At 45.3% G+C, this 23,807-nt stretch overlaps 1 protein-coding gene across 3 annotated transcripts; it reads right to left on the bottom strand.

The window, feature by feature from the left end:
* Positions 1–657: 657 nt before the first annotated feature.
* Positions 658–21,846, bottom strand: SNAPC1 (small nuclear RNA activating complex polypeptide 1). 3 transcript variants are annotated; one of them, XM_090034326.1, is made up of 11 exons: positions 21,688–21,846; positions 17,340–17,499; positions 15,380–15,520; positions 13,859–13,963; positions 11,920–12,078; positions 11,342–11,416; positions 9,607–9,669; positions 7,875–8,019; positions 6,544–6,618; positions 4,441–4,478; positions 658–2,045 (listed from the first exon to the last, which is right to left on the bottom strand). In XM_090034326.1, exons 1-10 carry the CDS (start codon positions 21,813–21,815, stop codon positions 4,444–4,446), a joined length of 1,086 nt encoding a protein of 361 aa, XP_089890452.1. In that variant the 5' UTR covers positions 21,816–21,846; the 3' UTR covers positions 658–2,045; positions 4,441–4,443. The 3 variants fall into 3 exon arrangements, with proteins under 3 accessions (XP_089890452.1, XP_089890454.1, XP_089890453.1); XM_090034328.1 differs by lacking the exon at positions 658–2,045 and adding an exon at positions 3,469–3,614; XM_090034327.1 differs by lacking the exon at positions 658–2,045 and adding an exon at positions 3,643–3,799.
* Between the last annotated feature and the right edge of the window lie 1,961 nt (positions 21,847–23,807).

The raw sequence follows: 23,807 nt of genomic DNA, 5'->3' as shown, positions 1-23,807 counted from the left end.
GGCAGGTCATGTCAGACCAACCTGATTGCCTTTTATGATCAGGTCACAAAAGCATTGGGTGCAGGTGTCACCATGGATGTAGTCTTTCTGGACTTCAGCAAGGCCTTTGACACCATCTCCCACCCCATCCTCATTAAGAAATTGGGTGACTGTGGCATTGATGCCTACAGTCAGAGGATTGCAGATTGGCTCAAGGGTCGTACTCAGAGGGTGGTGGTGGATGCATCATATTCGACCTGGGGAAAGTGGGCAGCGGAGTCCCCCAGGGCTCAGTCCTTGGGCCCGCACTGTTCAATCTCTTTATCAGCGATTTGGACGGGGTGAAAAGCAACCTATTTAAAGTTGCTGATGATACCAAAATTTGGGGCAAGGTGAGCACACTAGTAGGGAAGGAAAGACTTCAGCAAGACCTGGGTAGGTTACAGGGGTGGGCTAACAAAAACAGGATGTGTTTCAATACTGACAAGTGCAGGGTGCTGCACTTGGGCAGCAGTAACCAGCAGCACACTTGTAAGATGGGAAACTCCCTTCTTGAGAGCACGGAGGCAGAAAGGGATCTTGGAGTCGTTATTGACTCCGAGATGAACATGGGCCGACAATGCGAGGTCACAGTTGGCAGGGCTAACCAGATCTTGTCGTGCATCCACAGGTGCATCTCTAGCAGGTCCAAAGAGGTGATCCTCCCCCTCTATGCAACACTGGTCAAGCCGCAGCTGGAATACTGCGTCCAGTTCTGGAGGGACGTGGACAACATGGAGAGGGCCCAGAGGAGGCCACCCGCATGATCTGGGGACAACAGGGCAGACCCTACAATGAGAGACTGCGGGACCTGAACCTGTTCAGCCTTCACAAGAGAAGGCTGCGACCGTCTATAAACTCAGTAGTGGGGATCAGAAGGGTTTGGGAGAGACCTTGTTTCCCCTTGCACCCCCCCCCCCGGCATAACAAGGAATAATGGCCACAAGTTGTTGGAGAGGAGGTTAGGTTAGACAAGAACTACTGTCGAAGGCCTTCCGCAAGAACTACTTCACTGTCAGGGCGGCTAGGATCTGGAACCAGCGTCCAAGGGAAGTGGTGCTGGCTCCTACCCTGGGGGTCTTTAGAGGAGGCTGGATGCCTACCTAGCTCGGATCACTTGAGCCCAATTTTTTCTCCTGCCCAGGCAGGGGGTCGGACTTGAAGATCTACAAGGTCCCTTCCGACCCAGCTTCTATGAATTTATGTTAAAATTCAAAGACATCATCATGAAATGGGGATTATAACTTCTAATTGTGTACTATTTTAGATGAAATTGCTGGGAAAAAAAGTGTATGAGACAGGAATTGAACAGTGTGCAAAAAGTCTAGAGGGGAAAATTGTAACCTGAATCTTGATGGGTGGAGAAATGTCCACAATGACACGGTGATAGGTGCTTGTGTGACAGCAGAAGAAAGGGACAGTCTACAGAAAAAATTGATACAGCAGGAAATGCACATTGTAAGTATTTTGCTAAGTAGCAGTAAAAGCTAGAACAAACTGAAAAAAAATTCAAATGTTTAGTGCACAAGCTTTGCCACAAACAATGCTGCAAATATATCAAAGGTGAGAGAAAATCTAGAAGAAAGTGAAGAAGCCCCCAACTTAGTAACATATGGCTGCAGCACTCATTTGATGCACCTCTTAGCCAAGACTTCAGTGCTCCAGAAATAAAGGCTAATGTTGCTGAAACTGCAAAACCTTCCATAATGACCACTTTGCAGCAGCTGCTTTGAACAAAGCAGGAGGAACCAAACCAACACTCCCACAAGACGTGCGATGGAACTCAGTGGTGGACTGTTTTGAGCAATATATTGAAAACTGACCTAATCTGACAACAATTTGTGAACAAAATCGTAAAAAAAAAATAGATGGAACTGTCATAGCCGAAGTTCTCAACATGGACTAAGGAGAACTGTAGAAGGCACACTGGCTGTCCCAAAGCCTGTTTCTGTAGCCTTGAATGGAGTGCAGGGAGGTAGCTGTTTTATTGCTGATGCCAGTGAAATTTGGAAGGAACTCAGTGAGACCTTGAAAAGAGAAATACAGAATGACAGAGTTAAACTACAAGCATTAAAAAAGAACCGATTAAGCACCATCTCCAGCTCATTTTCTTATCAATATTCTCAATACTCAGTCAGTCTTTAACTGCTGAAGAAGAGGAGTTGGCTATGACATGGGCATGCAGCAGTCATCCCTCCATAATATCAAGTACAATGCACTTCAGGACTAAGGGTGAACCATTCAAGAAATATACGTTTGCTGATGAGGTCTTAAAGAAAGACACCAGTGAACAGGTAGAAGTCACTTAAGAAACTGGGTCCAGAAACTACTGAAGTGATAATCCATCTCTTAACAGTAATGGCTTCTGCAGGTGTAGAAAGAATATTTTCTTCCTTTGGATTAATTCATTCAAAATTGAGAAATCACTTGAGACCTGAAAAAGCAGGAACACTCGTCTTTCTTTTCTAGTATATGAATACACAGGAAAAGGAAGATGAAGACCAAGTTTGCTGTGTAACTCAGTATTTTAAGTTTCTCATGTTGACCTGGCTGAAATAATCTATTTAATTTTTGTTAAAAACACATTTCACGTAACTAAAATAGTTAAAAATTCAAAAATGCATATGCTGGTTTTGTTAAAATATTTATACATGTTTGTTGTTGAAGAAAAAGATCCAAAACACATATACATGTCGTTTTAGTTAACTAAAACAATGTTATAATTCAGTATTCTGATGCAGCTTGAAAATTATTCTGAAAAAGTATCAAAATAAATCATTGCTTTAAAATGTATATGGTGTACCTTCTAAAAAATGAAATCTATATCTGAGAACTCTTGAGTTCTGAATAATATGCATTAAGGTTGTATCAAACAACAAGAATGCATTTTTTGTAGAATGATTCAAATCGAGGCTTCCTAACTAGCGATTTAAATCATGATTTCAACCAAATTCACTCGGAGACAGAGTTCAACTAAAATTCCATCCCCTAAATTGTACTTAGTTCTACTGATCGGTATAAGAATAACCAGGTCTTCTCAGTTCTGCTGTTCTTTGGGAAGCTCCCAAGTACCCAGTAAGCCGGGGCTGTCCAACTCCAACACTGGAGCAAAGCAGCACCTGGGAGCTGGATGCGGCCCAGGGGCCACCTGCTGGACAGCCCTGTGCCAAGCTGCCGGAGCTATTCTGCCAATCCATAAAGACAGCATGGTATTACTAAGTACTGGAAGTGAGAATATACAGCTACGAAGGCTAGGAGCTTCTCAAAACAATAAACCGCATGTTTGATAAATTGATAGATGAGGTACCCAGGTTTTCTTCTCAGGGAAAAAAAAAATCCTGTGTCACTGGCGAGAAGATTTTGAAGCCCTCTGTTTATGTTTATTATGTATTTTAAATACTTAACACTAGACAGGAAGTTGAGTGAAGAGGTCACCACCAATGAATCCCATCTGAAGGTTACCCTCTCAGCTCTTCAATTCAGCATCTGCTCTCTGCCCGTATCACAGGATATTGGGCAAAGTGGAGCTATGGTCTGGCCCAGTTAGTGGCAGTTCTTAAATACTATGCCATGTGAATCCATAACGCTTACAGAGGCTGTACACAATGAAATGGAGCACACATATTTAGTGAAAAATAAATTTATTGCACTTAATAATCGTAAGTGATCCCTATCATTACAAAGCTTTTTCACAGTTTATAAGGAGAAAACAGTGTTTGTCCACATATTACATCTATTTCAAAGGCCAAGGGATATTTTGTTGTGTTTTTAGTAGCTTCTGCTAAAAAAAAAAAAAAGAGACAGCTTTTTAAAATCACCATGAGTTATAACCAGGGATCCTGATGCTCTCTGATTAAAAAAAAGAAGAAAGAAATCCCCAATTTTCAGATTTAAAAAGTAACCCAAAATCCACATTTTCCCACGATTAAACAAAACACCACTATATGCATATTTCTATATAAAATTAGTGGTATTTCATTTAAAAAAAAAAAAAAAAAAAATCACAGAAAATGTGGATTTTGGATTACTTTTTTTAATCTGAAAATTGGGATTTTTTTTTTTTTTTTTTTAATCAGAGAAAACCAGGATCCTTGGTTATAACTCGTAGGGTAAAATCTAAACAAAACAAGCAGCACTCCTCTACCACTCCCAACTTTAGCAAAGCACAGGTACTACTTTGCTTCTTGGCAGAAAATGTCACTTCCATTCCTCAAAATACCCTGTATTGTAAGTCACAATTTATATGAACATAGCTTGCAGGTCTAACCTGAGCACTGTTTCTTGTTTTGTGCCTTAACTCGATGCGGGTGCACATTACAGAACAACCAACGTAAACGGTGTAACTTATTATTTTGAACATCAATATTCCGTCTTGTTTTTATCGCTAGACACACACATACACAAGAAAGTCTCCAAACGTACTGTTTAACGTCGTCGTCTTCTCTTTGGGCGTGGGACCTCTGAAAAAGACATGCAAACAGTTCAACAGCTAACTTGCTTTTATAAAAAGAAAGCAAAATAAAAACCCATAGCTTACAATTCAATTCAAAGTGTTAGAGAAGTCAAAAAGCAGCAGCCCAGGAGCCCCATTTTATATTTTGAAAGTTTATTCAAATCAATACTTTGCAAGCTCTCTCTCTGCACATGAACGCCCAATGATTGCTGGGCTTCATGGATGGAGCACTTCATGAGGCTGGGTTGCAATGCTTTGCCCTCTTTGCACAAGGTTTTGTAACAAATGCTGTTTACCACCTGAAATCCCATTCTCAGTTGATGCTGATGCCCTCCATTCCTTCCTGGCTATTTTCTTCTACCTTGCTGCTCAAGACCCATGACTAATCTATCTAAACTGCAATTATTATATCTTAGACCAGCCAATTATACACACACAACACTAGCTACAATTTAATGAGCTGATCTTCAGAGGAAGCTGTACTTTCTCAGCTCTCTGAAAACACCTTCCACTGTAGAGAGGCAGTTACAGGTGTGCTGCCTCCCCCAGAACCTATTTTTAACAGAGCTCCTATAAACTGAACCCACAGGGGCTCTTTTTCCACATGTTCCTGCTGCACACCCACCCCAACATTTTTTGCTCTAAACCAACTTGGAAAGATGGGTGTAGACTTCCAGTTAAAATAAAAAAGTCTGCCCAAAAGCTGTCCATCACCCTTCCACTTCACTCTTCTTTCATACCACAGGTCAGATCACCCTCCCTGTTCGGTCTACGTTAAGTATAACAAAACAGGCTTTCTGGCTGGAGATAACCATCAGAGGAATTCTTCACTGATCCCAGCACTTATTACCCAACCCTCTGCTCCCTATTCTGGAGGAAGGGACATGACAAACTAGAGCTCTGTTTTATATAACATTCCTTCGACAAACTAGTGCTGCTCCTCTCAAGCTTCAGGAGGTACATTTCTACTCCATTCCCATTCCACTGTGTCCCAAACACAAGACTGAGGCAGCAAAAAATAAAAATAAAATAATTTTAGATAACAGATATAGTCTTTACTCTGGATGTAAATCTGGCCCTTGATACCTGGGTTCAACTATGCAATGAGAGACCAAAAGGACTCAAACAGGAGACAAATTTCAGCCTGCCTCACTTCCACAACTGTGAAGCTAGCCACAGCTATGTTGGCCTCCTATGCAACAAAGGGAGCCTGGAGATTGCCATCAATGCCTAAAGAAAGGACAATTTCCTTGCTATTTCCCAGTTGGTAAAAAGGTATCATTTTGGAACCAAGAGTTCTAGTTTTTTTTGTATATCAACACCTAAGGCACTCAGAACACTTGAAAAGATTTTAATACGATTTTAGTCTCTGGCTAAATGTTGCTAAGGATAAGCATTCTCCTTTTGATTGCGTGACCTCTTAATTCTGACCATGCTATATTGACAGTTACATCACAAAAGATGTACAGAGCATACAAGACTTTATTACTGTAATACATGCATTTGCAGCACAGCCTGTAAAGCCTCATGCCAAGTACCTGCTTTCTTATGCTACAGTAGGAAAACATTTATAAAATTCGCCTAGTTTTGACAAGGCTATAAAAAAAAAAAAAATAAATAAATATGGAACTGTTGCAACAATACAATGAACAGCGTCCTGAGCAACCTGCCTTCTACATGTTGAAAGCTGAAAAACGTACGTGCTAAGGTAGTGCTTCTCAACCTTGTTAGACTCAGACACGCTTCAGAAAAATGCCAGTTCTTAAATTTTTGTTCATTTTTGGATCACAGAAAAAATAAACCAAATTTTCCTGTTAGAAAGAATTCAGAAAGACCACAATAGGTCAAAATGTTTTTAACACTTGGAATTCCTATTTGAAATATCTGGGTTTGCCCTGTGAGCCATATTTAGTGCTAACTTTGGTGACACCCCACAACACCCCTGAAAGAATATGAAGGTGCTCCAAGATGCTACAACACCCTAGTTGAGAATCACTGTACTAAAACAAATACAAGATGGTAAAAAATTATAATATACAAATCTTCAAAAGTCATTAGGATTTTAGTCATACCTTCTTCACTGGAACTATCTTCTTCTGGAATTACAGGCAGCTTCCTTTTCCCAGAAATGGTTTCCTTTATTACACCTGCAAAGACATTTGTGGAAGAATGTCATCAGTGACAGATGTTTTGACAGATCAAGCAATCCAGAAAGAGCAGTGCTTATTCAGGCCTGAATGCAAGAGGAAACCTATAGATGCCAATGATTTATTAGCACCTTCATCAGGTTAACTGCATACAGTCTGTACAGTAGCAACTAGGATATAAATTTAACACATGCTGTAGAAACTTTGAAAGAAAAGTGATTAAGAATGAGGAAGCATCACAGTCAAACACACAAAGCACCCAAAGTAGAACAGAATGGGGCTGGAATAAATTAGAAAAATCAAAACTGAAATACTGCAATGGCCAATCTGATTTTGTTTTCTCAGATTATCCTTTGAAAATTTTTAATTGACTAGATATCCTGCTTCAGAACAGGAAAACTCTCATCCTTAAGCTTTATGAAACTGCTAAAAAATAAGGTCAAGCAATTAATGAAAGACTCATTAAAAATTATACCAATGAATAGAAGGAATGCATGGAAAAAAACACAACAATCCAGATGACATGTGATCTAGGACAGTAAGTTAATTAATTTAGTGAACTACTGACTTATTTTTGGAATATGTGAAGATCAACGAGCAGACCAGATGAGACATAAATTCCATCTAAATCCAGCATCCTGTTTCTGACTGCCTAGTATTAAGAGGAAGTTAGGAATGCCATCACAATACACAGATATTGGATAATCCAGTCCACCCAACTGGGTCTCAGGCTCATCTCAACTTGTTACTACATATCTTTGCTAATGAACTCAGAGGGGATAAGCAGATGCTAGATTCTTAAATGGAGTAAATTCATTCAAGAACAAAGTAAGAAATTGGTAAGGTAGAAAAATCTGCATTTGTGTCCAGGCTCATCTATTTGTGCTTTCATGAAGGAGGGCCACCCTAGTCCAAAGGAGGAGAAATGACAGTGGTTGGATAGTCTGCTTCTGACATCTGACACTCTGGTTAGCAGAGAAAAACCTAAAAGCATTTTTTCTACATTATTAACACTAAGAAAACATTTTGGGAAAGAACTACCAAGAGGACAGATGAGAGTTCATGTTAGTCACAACATCCTCCCAGTCTCTACAAGCCTAAGAAGGGAGAAGACAAGATGTGCTGGTAAGGGACGTGACAACCATAAACGTTTCCATCACCATTTGCTGGTAAAAAGAAGTTAACCCAATTGTCTTGTCTAGCAGAGGAAAGAACAGACTTCCACCTCTAGCACTGCTAATAAAACAAAAATCTACCTCTGTTTGCTGGAGAGCTTTTCTTCCTTGTTGACTGGGGCCTTTTTTGGTTTCTTTTCTCTTCGGGAGATGCCAGTTTTCCCTGATCAGACCCCGATTCAGAAGATTCTAGCTTAACTTGACGATGCCGTCTTGATTTGGAGACCTAAAACCCAGACAAGTCGATAAGCAATAGGAAAGAACCTAGCTTGCCAAGCATAAATACCAATACAGTCAGCAAGTGAAACACTGAACAAACGACTGGATCTCATCCAGTAACGTATTTGTCTGCTACCTAGTGATCACAAGCTCCTAAGAACTGAAGACAGTGACAGCAAGCCCCAGCGTGTTTGAGTGAAACTCCCAACTACTTTAGGTGTTTTTGAAAAAAAATCTCACTCCATCAAGCATTACCATTTCAGACAGCTTGGACTGTATACTCCTTTTGGGCAATGGTGTGTTTTTGGACATTCATATAAGGAATGCACTGACCTTTTCAGAGGAATGAGATTACCCTATAGTAAATTCATGTTGTACGTAGTCACCTTTAAGCAAAATAAGCAGATCAAGACGACGCACGATTTGGCAGCTTCAGGCTACAAACGGAGGTTTTACAGTCTACTTTAAGACGCACCCTTTTTCTTAGTAAAGCTTTAAAAGCAAGTGGTGGTATTTGCTTTTTCAGGCAGTGACTGTTTTAAAAGCACTGCATTTGTTATTGCCAAAGAACAGATCCGCACCCACATAAAATGAGAAAGACAAGGCCAAAGAGACTGTAGGAGTCCATCTGCATCGCTTCGAAGTTTTAACAGTTCTAGTCATATATCATGTGAAACGCGACTCCCACACACCTTTTTTTCTCATACAAAAAACCTGCAACAACCCAGTTCTAGTAGCATTTTCAAAAATTCCCAAGGGACCTGGAAGCTTGTCTCTTAAAAGTAACTTACTGGCTTTCAACTCCCAAAACTTTTGAGATACCAAGGCCTTAAGCACTCAAACCCACAAAAGCACTTTAGCACAGAAGTGGGATTTTAAGCAAAATCTGGCACCTGACTCCAAGAGCATGATCCATTAAACCATCCTCCAAAGCCATTCAGGCACCCAAGTTTTCACCACAAAACTTCCATGAAAGGTGTTTAGATGGCTGCCATCTTCTTGAGCTGAGGATCTCAGTCCCTGCCTCACCCCCCCAGACTATTTTGGATTCATAAAGCAGTTGTCCCCGAGCCTAAAAATCTCTCAGGGGTTCTAACCTGGTACCTATCTAATAGAGACCACAGTCGTATCTGACATTCACTGTTACCTCAATTCATTTTATTAGTAAAAAAAAACTGAATACAATGAACTGCCAGCAGACAGTTCACTCTGAGAATGGGAAGTCATGGAAACCTTTTTCAGCCTGTGCAGTCACCAAGCAAAAACAAGTGGGCAAAACTCTGTTCTCAGTTGGCTGCATATGCACAGCTATTGAGAAAGGCCAATTTGTCCCAGCAAACGGAACTTCGGTACCAGCCTGGTCACGTGCCAGACTGAACTCAACTTGCTTCTTTGCCTCTCACTTCCACAAATCCAAAAGGAGCCCTAAAAAGTCTCTGAAACTTTTGGATTTTGTGCTAATATTGGGTGCTAAGATCAAATACCCCAAACAGACGATCAAATTAAAAAGGTGCCTTTTAACAAAACTTTTTTCTGATCGTTTGACACTATGTGAGTTTCCAAGGCAATTCCCTCTACTAAGTGGCATGCTTACCTCAGCAACTGCGGAATAGGACTTCTGTTTGATTTTAGCCAATGCACTTGCTCTTTCAGAACCCTGCAGAGAAAGAAAAAGATAACCGATACTAAGTCTGGGGACGAAGACATGCTGTGGAGACTAGCAAAGAGCATTTAACCCCTCTGATCACAGGACTGCTTTCCTAACTGGGGAACCATCACCACTAAATTTAGAGATAAGGAAACTCAGGGCAGACAGCAAGACTTACCCAAGCAGATGAGATCTGGATTCTCCAATGTGCTCTTATCTCCTAGTAGGGTTGCCAACCCAAGAAATATTTTTTTTACTGACAGGTCTGCAAGTTTCGTACTGACAGCCAAACTTTTAACTGATATACATTTCATATACTGTAAATGAAACTTCTGCTAGGCCTCAGTTAGAAGAGCCATGTTAAAGTTTCAGGTTTAACTTCAGCTATAGTAAAAAAGTTTGGTTGTTCATAAAACATTCACAGTCAAATTTCTTGTGTTAGCAACCCTGTTTGACTATAGCACTGTCTTGCCCCTGGCCCTAGCAGGGACTCCCTACTCACCCCCAGATCCTGATGTTCCTGACTGCACCCTGCTCCCCTTCGTCCTCACTCAGACTACCCTCCTTCTCCCATCCTGGGGCAGACTCCACAAGAAGCCTACCTGTAACCCAAGAGTATTAGAGAGCCTGGAGCACAGCAGTACCAGAATATGGCTGAGGGAACGCTCCTTGCAGGCTACTGTGCTGCCACATAGATGCCAAAGTACTATACACTACCCCTCAAAACTTCATTCAAGCTCTGACTACTTAGTGTTTTTACTGACAGCTACAGGTGTCCCCATCCCACCCCCGACCCAGACTTTACTGGAAGACATTTTTAACTTGATATTTTTTTTACTGACAACTGGCAAGCCTGTCTCCTAATCATGAGCCTTATGCACAGGACAATGCTGTCTCAGCTTTGTAGGTCTATTCATATAAAAGGTAAACCTCTTTACCTTTGTATAGTCCAGTCATTTGATGAAGGGCCTCAGAACTCTCCTGCCATGATTTTATATACACAAGGAAACCTGTCATATCACAACAAAGTTTCTTCTTCCTCATGATCAATTACAAAATATAAAATGCATGACAGGCTCACTCTGTTGGAAGGAACTAGCTATACCTCAGGTGGAACTGGCAGTGTGGAAGAGTCGAGATCTCAGTACGCAAAACCACTAGACTACAGAATTGCTCAAAGGAAGCCATTTCCCCATTATCAGATAACAAAATTAAATAAAAGAGCATGAATAAATTAGGAAAGCTCCTTGAGAGACAGAAACTGCAGGAGAGAGATCTTGCAAGCTAAATCACAGGCAGAGAACACTAAGCATGTAAAATACATGTTGCTAAAATAGCATTCCCTTCATTAAAATAAAGTGTCCAGCTTCCAGAGAAAAGCAGCCATGGCTTTGGTTTCTTCACTGTTACAAGGGCCTCCACAATGCAAAAGATCACCTCTACAAAGTAAGATCAGGACCTCTCTTAGTAGTGAGGTTATGCCACAACAGAGAGGAGAGGGCTGTACAAACACCAGTGGTACTTCTTCCAGTATTGCAAACGTACTTAGAGGTCTCCTACCCTAACACCAACCGACCCATCGTACCACTATTTAGCTTCCCAATTTTGTCAAAGATGGACAGGGTTTAACTGTGGAGCAGAGCATTCAGAGTTAAGAGATTATGCGGCAAATGTTTCTTACTTCCGATTCTTGAGAATTCCCTTCATCCGGCTTCTCTGTCAATTTTTCATTCTCTTTAGACTTTAAGAGTTGATTCTGAAAGCGTACAGATATGCAAGATTCATTTGGCACTTAAATACAAATCAATTTTATTATGCAGATTTCTTAGGCACCATAATTTATAAATGCCAACATAAATGTATAAGATCGATTAATGTTAAGAACATAACCATTTCTCCTCCCTCCTTGCTCATTCTAAAAAGTCTTTACTTAAGAGCACAGTCATGATGCTAGGAGCCCAAAGCAGCAATTTACAGCACAAATATTCAAAGTTTACAAAGCAATTTTTTCTGTAGAGTCTTACTCCCAGGGCTCATACTTCAAAAAGTTATTCTGATTACCACAAAACTACCATTACAAGGGCAAACAGATAATGCATTACTCATTCAAAATCTTTTAAGGAAAAAAAAAAAACTTTAAAATTGAAACATCTCATCTACATACTCTGGAGCGGTCATCATGCATTTAGGAATAAAGTAAGCTTTTACATATTCATACCATGATTACCTGGTGCCAGGATGAAAGCCACAGGAACCTACCATTTTGTCCTGCTGCCACTGTTGATATTCCAAAATAATATTGTTAACACTAATTACAAAGTCATTCTTGATCAAGCTCAAAGCCTTGTCTGGTTGGGATTTGTCAGTAGAGATCATACATTTCATTTTCTGATAGTGGTTGTGAACGTTCATAAATTCCTAAAACAAAAAACATCAGAAGCTTTGTTTGAAATGAGTTGCTGGGATACAAAATGTTAAGTTTGATTGAAAAGGCTATATATTCAAGGGTTTCTTTTCAATGACACTGAACTGGCAATTATTTTAAAAGGAATTCTTGTTAAAACTGGCTGATCAGCTGCTAACAGAAGTAGCAAGTCACAAGAAAACAATTATCTAATATTGTCAGCCTACCTACCCCACTGGGAAAGCAAAGAAAGAATACATGTCAAGAAGAAAACTCAGTGGGAAGACTCAGTGGCACTGAATGTGTGGGGCATGTAGCAATTTCATTTCTCAGAGAGATTTTAAAATTTCCTGCTCTGTCATTAGCTACTGATTTCAGTGGAGCATATGTAGAGGAAAAACAAGCCAAACTGGAAGAGATCTTGAGCTGGATGACTGATCTGGATGAATGGGCAATGTCATGTCAGGAGGAGAGTCCACCCTGCTGCGACATGCTAGAATGTGTTTAGCTGACTTTAACCGATTATAAACCTTTATTAAGAAAATGTTCAAATGGAAAATTGTATACAATACAGTACAATTAGAGGACCAGGCCCTTGCGCATAGTAATCACATTTGTACCCAACTGTGGGATGGCACAACACTCTTAGGAATTTTGTTAAGCATAAAGTCTACATTTGCCTGGGGTACAGTACCATTAAGACACTCCCCATCCCCCTCTGTTTTCCTGCATTTTCACAGTCTCCGAGCTATTTCATGGGGACCCCACCAAATTCGCAGTTTCCGCAAAAAAAAAAAAAATCACATAAATGTGAATTTGGAAGTTAGGTTTAGGTAAGTGGGAGAGAGGACCTCACCCATGGTAACCACATTAATACATAGTTGCAGGATGGTCAGGTAGTTATGGTCTTTAGCATGCAGTCTACATTTGCCTAAGAAAAAGCACTGTTAGTAGCATTTTCCCTACTTCATTAGTCTATAGTATAAGGCCATGGTTCCCAACCTTTTTTTGCTGCGATCCTAAATTGGCCGCCAACAGGACCTCCTGACCTGGCGCCACGAGGGCTGCTGAGAGCAGAATGCAGCAGCAGCAGCGGCCCAGAGGCAGGGGAGCCACCATTGCCCCCTTTGTGCATGGCGGCTGCACCCCACCTGCCTGCCACTCCCAGGCTGTGTGCACATGTGTGCAGACCCTTTGCAACCCCACTGAGGACCCCTCGTGACCCTGATTTGGGTCATGCCCCAAGGTTGGGAACCAATGGTATAAGGGAAGGTTCTCTCTGAATCTGTCCCTCCACTCATGTCCAGACAGTGATCTCAGCTGGCTTTTTCCACTAAACAAAAAAACCCCAACAAACCAAACACCAAAAAACAAACAAACAAAAAAACAACAGCAAAGGAGGAAATGAGCAAAGGTTAAGAGTAAGCAGCCTGCTGACTGACTACACACAGAGTATCGAGATGCCCATCCTCCCTCCCAACAAGGGCAGCTGGAAAGTGAAAATACAAGGTCTCTTTTCTCTTGCCCCTTCCCTGAGAACTGCCTTTTAGTTCTTAGCCTGCAAGTCCACTTACAGCTTTATCGGTCTATAAAGCACTTCGCACACAAATGGCAAATGTCACTGCCCTGCCATGAAAATGAAATGCGGTGTTTCAGAACGTATAGCTAAAATGGTGATGCACATGTCCTCATTTCTGTTCCAGCCTAAGGTTCACAAAGGACCAGATTATACCAAACAGAGAGCGTCAGCTTTTGGACAAAAGCAATTTATCTGTAGCATAAAAGTTACTGTACCTCCAAGGTGTCACTAGTGATCACGCTGCTCACTCGGTTACTCAGCTCCCGGAACTCTTCTTTCAGTTCTGTCTCTTCAACCCTTTTCTTAACTCTATAGGACAACTACACAAAGCCAGGTGCATTTCAGAAGACACAATAAAGCAAATGCATCTGCATTAGACAATTTCTTGCCAGGATAGTCAAAGATGAGACATGCTGGAAAATACAGATCTAAAAGCAAGCTGCCCTGACATTAATCTGCGTGGGTTTATTTTCCAGTGTTCAGCCTTGCAGTCATAGCTTAATGGCTCTTCTGAAGCAATTTTCAAGACTGATGTTCCAACACTGCACGAATCAGCTATCAGACATTTAACCCAGCACCCAAACTTAGAACAACTCATTTCTGCAGATTAAAAGCCATGGCAAATTGTAAGCTTGTTGGAAGAGTATTTTTTTTTCTAATATTAACTGGGTTTTTAAAACAAAATTTATGGCAAATACATCTCAATTGTACTTTAAAAGTTGTGAGTTATATAAAGCATTTGCACCATGGAATATGGCAGGGACTGGTCTGTTCAGCTTGCAGCCCATGGGCCACATCCTGTCTGTGAAAGGTAAATTTGTGACTCACAAGCTCCCGGCTGGGTAGCACCCCCGCCTTTGCTCTCCTGCTGCTGCACAGGGGCCTCCTGGCTTCCACAAGCAGCACAGCCCCTGGGCACAGGGCCTTCCAGCTGAGAGGGGGTGGGAGGGCATCAGCATGGTGCAGCTAGCAGGGGGAGGTGCTGGCAGTGTGGCAGGGGCCTGTGTGGTATGTAGACTGGGGGGGCTTAAGGCCCATAAAGCATGTAGCCCCTGGCAAGCTGGACAGCTCTAATGGTGGGTGCTACAAGTGGCACAGGCAGCCTATGTGTGTTGCATGTGGCAGACCAGGGAGAGGACAGGCAGCACTCTGGCAGATTGGGCAAGGAGCAGAAAGCAGAGCAGCTGACTGGGCAGGGGAAGGGGATCAGAGTGGCACTCAGGGAGGACGTGGGGTTAATTTGTGGCACTTCTGTCAAAGAGGCTGGCCCCCCATTCATCTGTGTTACGGACTGTTGCTGCTGCTGGTTTGCCAGCAGACCTATGGTGGCAAAGGCCCCTAGCAGAGATGCAGGGCATGGTAGCAAAAAAAGTGGGGGGGGCAGACAGGAAACAGGGGGATTTCCTGCCAGATTTACTATGCCACCTCCCTAAACCACAAAAGCTCAACAGCAGAAGCCTGCTGTCATCAGCACAGCTGTAACCACTTGGGGGAGTTCTGCCTGCAGAAATCTATCAGCTAGAGAGCAAGATATTTTCATATCCCTAGCCAGCACAGGCATGTTGCCAAAACTTTGCAGCACATAAACCAATAACAACTAAAAAATAACTAAAAGCAAGTCTCTTTCAGCACTGCTCAGCTCTTTCTTCACTGATTTTTAACTAAGTATTGTATAACAAATGGGAGACAGAGGGTGAGCTTCTGCAAATAGTTTTCTGTGGTTGAGAATAACTCACTAGTTTGGGCATGGCTGTGAAGTGGAATGCTTTGGCTAGTCGCAGCTTCCTATAAATGTAAGCTGCATCATAATGCTGAGCATCCACCAGATCCTGCTGGAACTTCTGGACTTCAGGCCAATCTCTGAGTGAAATTCTGATCTGAAATAAAGAAAAGAAATCCATGTTACTGATGCACGCGTTTCATTCAACATAATATAATCTTAACTGATCCCTGAATCCATATCAGGCCATCCCGCCAGCTGGAAATCTTTCTGTTTAGAACACAAATATAACAGAAGTGACCTCAGGTAGAGAAAGAAGGCATTACCCCACTTAATTCTGTTGTGTTTAGTCTAAGTTTAGTCAAGCATTTCAAAAACAATCAGCGGAGCTCTTTGTAATGCTGATCAGTCTAGTCCTGGGGTGGGCAAAATATGAACCACAGGCTGGATTTGGTCTACCAAATGATTTTATCCAGCCTGTGGCTGCTCCTCTGAAGAACTGTATCTGGCCTGTAGCTGTCCTGGTTTTGGCACCTCTTGCCCTTCTCCATTCCCCATGCCAGCTGGCTGCAGCAGCCACCACTTCTATCCCTGGCCCAGCCCACCCTGTCCCACTCCAAGGAAGGGGGTGCCAAGCTCCTGGCCAGACTTCTGCCTGGTGAGGCTGTCTGCATCCAACCCTGCAGCCCTTCACAGACCAGACAGCCTGGCTTCCAGCAAGTCAGAGCTCAGGTAAGGTTCTCTCTGCTGGCAGGGGAGGGGGTAAAGGGGAATGAGGACCAGGAGATGCAGATTATCCATGCTCTGCCAGGCTGGAGCCTGGTAGGGGAGCAGGTGCTGCCAACGTGGTGCCACACTCTGTTCCCACACACTGCTTCAGGCTGTGTGATGTGGGCACAGCTGGAGTGGCTGGCATGGCTCCTGACCCAACCCCAAGTCCCCAGCATGCAGTCAGGTGGGGCACGAATGGAGCCAGGTGCATTTAATGTGGCCTACGGCAGCGCGTAGGAACACAGCACCAGTCCAGCTGCAAGCTGGGGACTCAGGGTGCAGGGGCGGGGAGTTCAGGGAGAAGGTGGAGAAACAGTGCAGCACCATCCCAGTCAGACTTGGATAACCCATGGATGGCTCCCAACCCCTGCCCTCCTTGCACTTTCCTCCCCCACCCTTAGCTCCCAGCATGCAGCCTGGTTGGGCAGGAACCACTCCAGATTCACTCGTGTGACCACAGGCAGTGCACAGGAACACAGCATGGCACTGGCGTAGCTTCATGCTAGGGGCAGGGGTGCAGGGAGAAGGGGGAACAAGGGTTAGGTCCCCCTAACCCAGGGGTGGGCAATTATTTGGGCTGAAGGGCCACTCAGGAAGTTTTGATGAGCTGTTGTGGGTGGGGGAGGTGGTGCTGACCTAGCCCTCAACAGCCTAAAACTCCCCAAGTGGCTCTCCAACCCAAATAATTGCCCCTGTTCTAGTCTCAATTCACATTTGGAAGAGCAAAAACTAATTTAATTTTAAGTAAAGGAGGGTTTCCCACATAGCTCAGATGTGCACTATATTAAAGTTGTGAAACTACTTTAGCTCGTGTTTTCTCCTCTGAAGTAACAGCTTTGCCACTATTTAAGCTCTCAGGGTACATGTACATGTGCCTTCTCTAATCTGACACCCAATAATTACCATGAGGAGTTTCAAAGCGTCCTACTGCCGTTCTGAAGCATGGGAAAGCTGAATGCATAAGATGCTGCAGGCGCTTTATTTAGAGCAACTCCTGAGAGCCACTCTAATTTAAGCACCCCCTCCACACACACAAACCTCGGAGAATGGGTAAAGATGTCCTCAGACTTTACTGTCTTAAAGCCTAGTTTTCTGAAATAGGCTATTTGCCTATAAAAGAGAAATAGTAATCCTTTCCGGCTTTGGTAACAAAATACATAAAAAAAGCACTTTAGAACAAACTTTTAAAACCCTAAAAAAATTACCTTCTGCTTTGGCTGACAAAGTTGTGTATTATACAATCCATACAGAAGATACAGTGCACCAACTCGAATCTGAAAAGTGTACGGAGGCAAGAAGTACTGACGTGCCAGATCCAAAGCTTTCTTTGTAAACTTATTCAACTCTAATGGCCTTATTCTACCACTAAATAGAGAAAGAGAGAGAGAGAAATGCATTAGAGAAAATAATGATGGAACTACAGTTTTTAAAGATGCTCACAATATACCAACAATCTGTATCAGAATAAATGTCCAATTTTAACTAGCAAGTATTCAAGGACAGTCCATCTTAAAGCTCTCAAATCTCACCATGTCTTAGACAAAGGGTCTACATTCTTAAAGATGTGATAAGCTAAAACCCCATACGGTGAGTATAAGATGTAATAGCCAAGTCTTCAGTGCTCCTCCATACAGCATTAGGTTCTTGCACTGCTAGGTGTTCTTTATATTATGCCTGGCCCACACGGCAAAGTTTTGTTCATAGATCTCAAGTGCTGTTGAAAAAGGCTCATGAGTGTCCACACACAAGATGCCCGTAAGACAGCAGATAGCATAAACATGCAATAGCTCTCAGTGCCTCAGACGGAGCACTTCTTACAGACAAGAGCGGGCTGCCAACGTGGTGATCTCCAGACTTTGGCTCATGTCTGGGAACTACAGTTATGTTGCTTGCAAAGACTGGCAGCTGAACAAAGAACATTTTTCATCCCTTTGATCCTCCAGGACAGTCTTCAAGTGCTCTAGCAGAAACTTCCTCCTCTGCTCCTTTGGATGCCTGGATATGGAGCTTTGTCTCTTCCCCTATTATAAAGGACTCCTTTCTGAGCAGGTCAGCAGAAACCATTACTGAGAACAGGTAGGTAACAAATAGGTCTAGGCATCTTCCAGGCCCCTACAGCCTTTGGTCATCCTCTACAAAGAAATATTGTTGACAGCTACAACCACTATAGCAGCCATGGGGCAAAAACGCAGGATCTGGCGCTGGTTGGACTTCCTTTTGCAGCAGCCCCTATCCGATCTCCACGGAGGCTCCAGGGGCGCAACAGCAGGGGGCTACACAACTGGGCTCTGCCACAGCCTAGCCTGGCTGCACAATGTCATGCCCCCCCGGTCTGCATGGAGACTGGCCAACAAGAGGCTGCTCTGGGGCCAGGATCTTGCAGTGGCAACAGCTCAGGGCACGGCAGGCCAGAGCTACAATCCACTGCCTGCACAACCCTTCCTATGAAATGCTTGCCCATCACAGTGGATCATAGCTCTGCCCTGGCCCCACCCCATGCTGCCACCACCACAAAATCCCAGGATCTTCCTGACCCTACCCACCCATCTTGCTCCCAGATATAACCCCATCCCAGCTGCTCAACCACATGCCCTGCCTGCATCAGTTCCACCCCTGGTGGTGGTTCTGGGGTAGACAGGCCAGGGCACCCAGGGAGCAGAACTAGGTCTGGAGCCACCACCACAGGGGCTGCAGGGAAATGCAGTTCTGCCACTACAGGGATGCTTGCTTTTCCTGAAGTCAAACACTGCCATGAAACATTTCCATGGAGCACATGACTGTCCTGCTTGATTGGTAGCTAGGCATCTCCTTGCTGTTATATCCAGACTGCCAGAGTATGGTTTCATGAGTCAATGAGGCATTTCAACATCCCCAAGCAAACCAATCAACTGCAGGAGAAAGCTCCCTGCTGCAACTCTTGGAAGAGGGCCATGTGCCAAAACATGCAAGCGGTATACATGTTACCCAGCCCATTAACATCCATAAACAAGCCTCTGCAATCCCCCAACTCCTGTATTACCATGACGTGCCCCTTCCTATTGTCCTCAGAGGCCAATGATGAGGGACAAGATAGGCATGTGTGTCCCATCTACTGTCCCACCAGTTTTGTCATCTCATCACTTGGCGACTCCTCAGCTATTTCCTCTACATTGCTGATATCACACTCTTCTGCAGGAAGATGTGCCAGATGGCTTTGTACATCTGAGTGATGATGGTCCCAACACTGGACTTCCCAATCCCAAACTGATTCCCCAGGGAGCAGCACCAAGCTGGGGTTGCCATTTTACATATTTTCAATCAATTGCACTTAATTACTTTAAGTCAGTCTTATTTCCATGTTAGAGCACTAAAAGGCAGGGGAAAACTCAACATACAACTCAAGAAAAGTTGCCTTCTACAAGCAAGTTTTGCACCCGCTGCTGCTTCATTCTAGACCTGCAAAACTATGCAATCCCAAAGGTCAATTCTCATCTCTTAAACCCAAAACTGGCTTTGGGTGGTCTGTAAACAACTCCATAGCTCTTAATGGCTTGCTGCTGTTTCCACCGATTCTTCTTGTACATCCATTTTTTCCCCCTGGCTGCTCAGCATCTCTGCTTGTTGCTCCTACTGGTCAAGTGATGAAGGTATGAAGTAATGGCCTGGGTTCATAAAAAGGAAAGTCTTTATCAGACTGCAAAGTCCATCAGAATCCAGCCTGGTGGAAGAACTCTCTCAGGCAACTGCAATGACACTTTCCAGCTACAGTAACAAATTTCAAAAACACCAACCAGCAGGCAAACGAGGAGAGTTATTAAAGAGGCAAAGACAAAAGCATTGCATGAGGATGATGCCAGTTGCTTAGAATCGTCTCGGGGCAACCTCCACATCCCAGAGCACACCCCTCCCACATCACACTGCACACACGGCAAATGCCTTCCCACTGGGTACTTCACATCCCACTGACTCGGTGACTTGGAGCAAGGATGCAGTGCCAGCACAAGTGCCATAGCACGCATGAGCTCTGGTGCCTTATGTGAGTCCACACCAGTCAGCACTTCTTAACTTTTGTCATGAGAAACTCCTACTGTAGGCAAGGCCTTAGTGCACCTCTAGCAATAATACATCAGTCCAATATCAGATTGGCACTGATATAAAGAAAATTGTCTATACTGGAAATTGGCCTAATGTGGCCAATAATTTGGCTGGTAAGTGGCCAGTGCATGCATGCAGCTGCAGCACAGCACGTAGGCAGTGAGAGGCACAGCCAGCAGCATGGGGAGCTGTGCACAGCTGCTAAGTCAGTTCATGTGGAAGGGGAGGGGGGAGGAAAGGAAGGGGTATGAGGGGGCAAATCAAGGTCCCCACAGTGAGGAATGAGTGGGGCAGGGGCTGGGGGTGAAGGGAAGGGGTGGCTCCTGTTGCTGTGTGCTGTTTGTCCAGCAGCTCCCTCTGCTCAATCGGGATGGCATGGGGTGCATGTGCCCCCAAATCTGCATGGGGTAGGCAGCAGCAGTGCTGGGAGGGGGGCTATGGGGTAGCTACAGTGATTTTTGGGGTGGCTGCAGCCCCTGTCCCAGGGCTGCCCTGGCCCCAGCCCACAGCTACAGGCCACTCCGCCTATGCCCTGTGCAGATACAGGGAGCAAGTACTTATCCCCCCCGTACCCTTCTGAGGCTGCCCCCCCACTCCATGACTCCCCTCTGCAGCTAACTTGAACTTAGTAGCGCTTCACTATTTATTTATTTTTTAATGTGGAAAAAAACCAGAACAATTTCTGTTGCAAAGAACTCAGAAAGCCGACGATGGGCAGAACAGTCAGGGCACTACAGATTCCCATCCAAAATCTCTGGCTAAAAACACACACAGATGCCTCTTTTAGTCTGGGATCTTAGACATACAAATCTATTGTTCCACCTTATGTACCCACGAAACACCTACCCACCTCCAGGACAACTGGAGCTAATTAAATATCATTTAAGTAAATGACTCTGGGCAAAGTTTGTGTCAAAGCCCAGGATGCTCAGCCCTACCTGGCTGTTTTTAGCATCTAGGCTTATCTTGCAAATTGTGTCAGGACCCCATCGTGATGCATGGGGGGGCAGTACCAGCCCCTAGGACCCAATCCTAGCACACAGGTGCAGGGGGCTGGGACCCTATTGTGGTACATGGCAGGGGGGCAGTACTAGTCCCTAGGACCCTATCCTGGCATGTGGGGGGGGGGAACCCATCCTGGTGCGGGGGAGGGGGGGGCAGTACTAGTCCCTAGGACCCAATCCTGGTGAATGGGGGGCAGTGACCCCAAAATAGTGCACGGAGAATAATAACAGCCCTAGGACTCAATCCTGGTATGGGGGGGGGCCGGGACCCCATCCTGGTGCATGGGGGGGCAGTAACAGCTCTCAGGACTCAATCCTGGTGAATGGGAGGGGCAGTGACCCCAAAGTAATGCATGGGGGGTTAGTATCAGCCCCCAGGACCCAATCCTCTCACGCGGGGGCAGCCCCGGGACCTCAGGGCCGGCTGCAGCCTGGGTGCTCGGCGCTGCAGGAGGCGGGGCGGAGGGGCACTCACTGGAAGATGGTGTGGAAACGGCGCTGACGCCAGAGCTCAGTGAAGGTCTCGAAGCGGACGCTGTCGGTGGCCTGGAAGTCGTCGAGCAGCCGCTCGCAGTCCAGCTGCAGCCCCGGCGGGCAGCTCATCCCGTCAGCCAGCACCCGCAACACCGCGCATGCGCCAACCCACGCGCTCCGCCCCTACTGCCCTTGCGCCGCACCTCGTGGACGGCTCTGCGCATGCGCACCTACCCCCGCCCCCTGCCAGTGCACGCGTGCATGCGTACACGCTCAGCCTCCCAGCCGTTGATACGCTTTCTTTCTCCTGCTGTCCTCGCCCTGCTTCCCTTGGCGCATGCGTACACTTTCAGGCCCTCAGCTAAATCCCTCCCAAAGCGCATGCGTACACGCCCATCCATTTCCCCACCCTCCGGGTGTCCAGGAGAGTGGCACGGTGCACGCGAGTCATGGCGTGGGGTGGCCCAAGAAGCATTTCTAGCTCTAATCCCAGCCCGCCAACCAGTTCCTAATTCAAGACCATATATTTAGCGCAGTGGCTGGCCTGGTATGGCCAAACCGCACCTTGGGCCAGCCAAGTCTCTGTTCAGAGATGTCCAGGAGAGTCCCCTGGTGCCACAGAGATGTGGTCTGGGGTGGCCAAGTAGGATTTCTAGCTATAATCCCAGCCCCAAATCCAGCTCTTTATTTGAGTCCACGTATTTAGCACAGTGGCTGGGAGGGTGCTGTCAGCTGGCAGCCTGGCACAGCCAAACCGCGCTTTGGGCCAGGCAAGTCTCTCATCAGAGATGTTCAAGAGTGTTCCCCGGTGGCACAGAGATGGGGTCTGGGGTAGCCTAACAAGGATTTCTGGGTATAATCCCAGCCCCAAATCTAGTTCCTTATTTGCAACCAACATGGGTTCATCAGTGGCAGGTCTTGTCAGACCAACCTGGTGGCCTTTTACGATCAGGTCACCAAATCATTAGACGCAGGGGTTGCTGTGGATGTAGTCTTTCTGGACTTCCGGAAGGCTTTCAACACTGTCTCTCACCCTGTCCTCATCAAAAAGCTGGGAGACTGTGGTGTCGATGCCCACACGGTCAAATGGGTCGCCAGCTGGTTGGAGGGCCGCACCCAGAGGGTGGTAGTGGATGGGTTCCTCTCGACCTGGAAGGACGTGGGCAGTGGGGTCCCCCAGGGCTCGGTCCTCGGGCCCGCACTGTTCAACATCTTCATCAGTGACTTGGATGAGGGGGTAGAAAGCACCCTGTTCAAGTTTGCTGATGACACTAAGATGTGGGGGGATGTGGGTGCACTAGAAGGGTGCAATAGGCTACAAACTGACCTTGACAGGTTGCAACGGTGGGCGGATGAGAATAGGATGGGGTTTAACACTGATAAGTGCAAGGTGTTGCACATGGGGAGGAAGAACCGGCACCACACTTACAGGTTGGGGAACTCCCCTCTTGCCAGCACGGAGACGGAAAAGGATCTTGGAGTCGTCATCGACTCCACGATGAACATGGGCCGGCAGTGTGGGGAGGCAGTCAAGAAGGCCAACCGTACCCTGTCATGCATCCACAGATGCATCTCGAGCAGGTCCAGGGAGGTGATCCTCCCCCTCTATGCGGCACTGGTCAGGCCGCAGCTGGAGTACTGCGTCCAGTTCTGGGCGCCACACTTCAAGAGGGACGTGGACGATATGGAAAGAGTCCAGAGGAGGCCACTCGTATGATCAGGGGTCAGCAGGGCAGGCCTTATGAGGAGAGGCTACGGGACCTGAACCTGTTTAGCCTCCACAAGAGAAGGTTAAGGGGGGACCTTGTGGCCTGCTACAAACTGGTCAGGGGGGATCAGCAGGTATTGGGGGAGTCCCTGTTCCCCCGTGCGCTGCCAGGAGTGACCAGGAATAACGGTCACAAACTGGCGGAGGGTAAGTTTAGATTAGATATTAGGAGGCGCTACTTCACAGTCAGGGCGGCTAGGGCCTGGAACCAGCTTCCAGGGGAAGTGGTGCAGGCTCCTAGCCTGGGGATTTTTAAAAGGAAGTTAGATGAGCACCTTGCCGGGGTCATCTGACCCCGGTGCTCTTTCCTGCCAAGGCAGGGGGTCGGACTAGATGATCTACCTAGGTCCCTT

Source organism: Crocodylus siamensis, chromosome 2 (genome assembly GCF_052110815.1).
Source record: "Crocodylus siamensis isolate JL-2025a chromosome 2, ASM5211081v1, whole genome shotgun sequence".
Lineage (NCBI taxonomy): Eukaryota > Metazoa > Chordata > Crocodylia > Crocodylidae > Crocodylus > Crocodylus siamensis.
The sequence above is the reverse complement of the archived record's forward strand: the minus strand, read 5'-3'. Positions and strand labels throughout refer to the sequence as shown.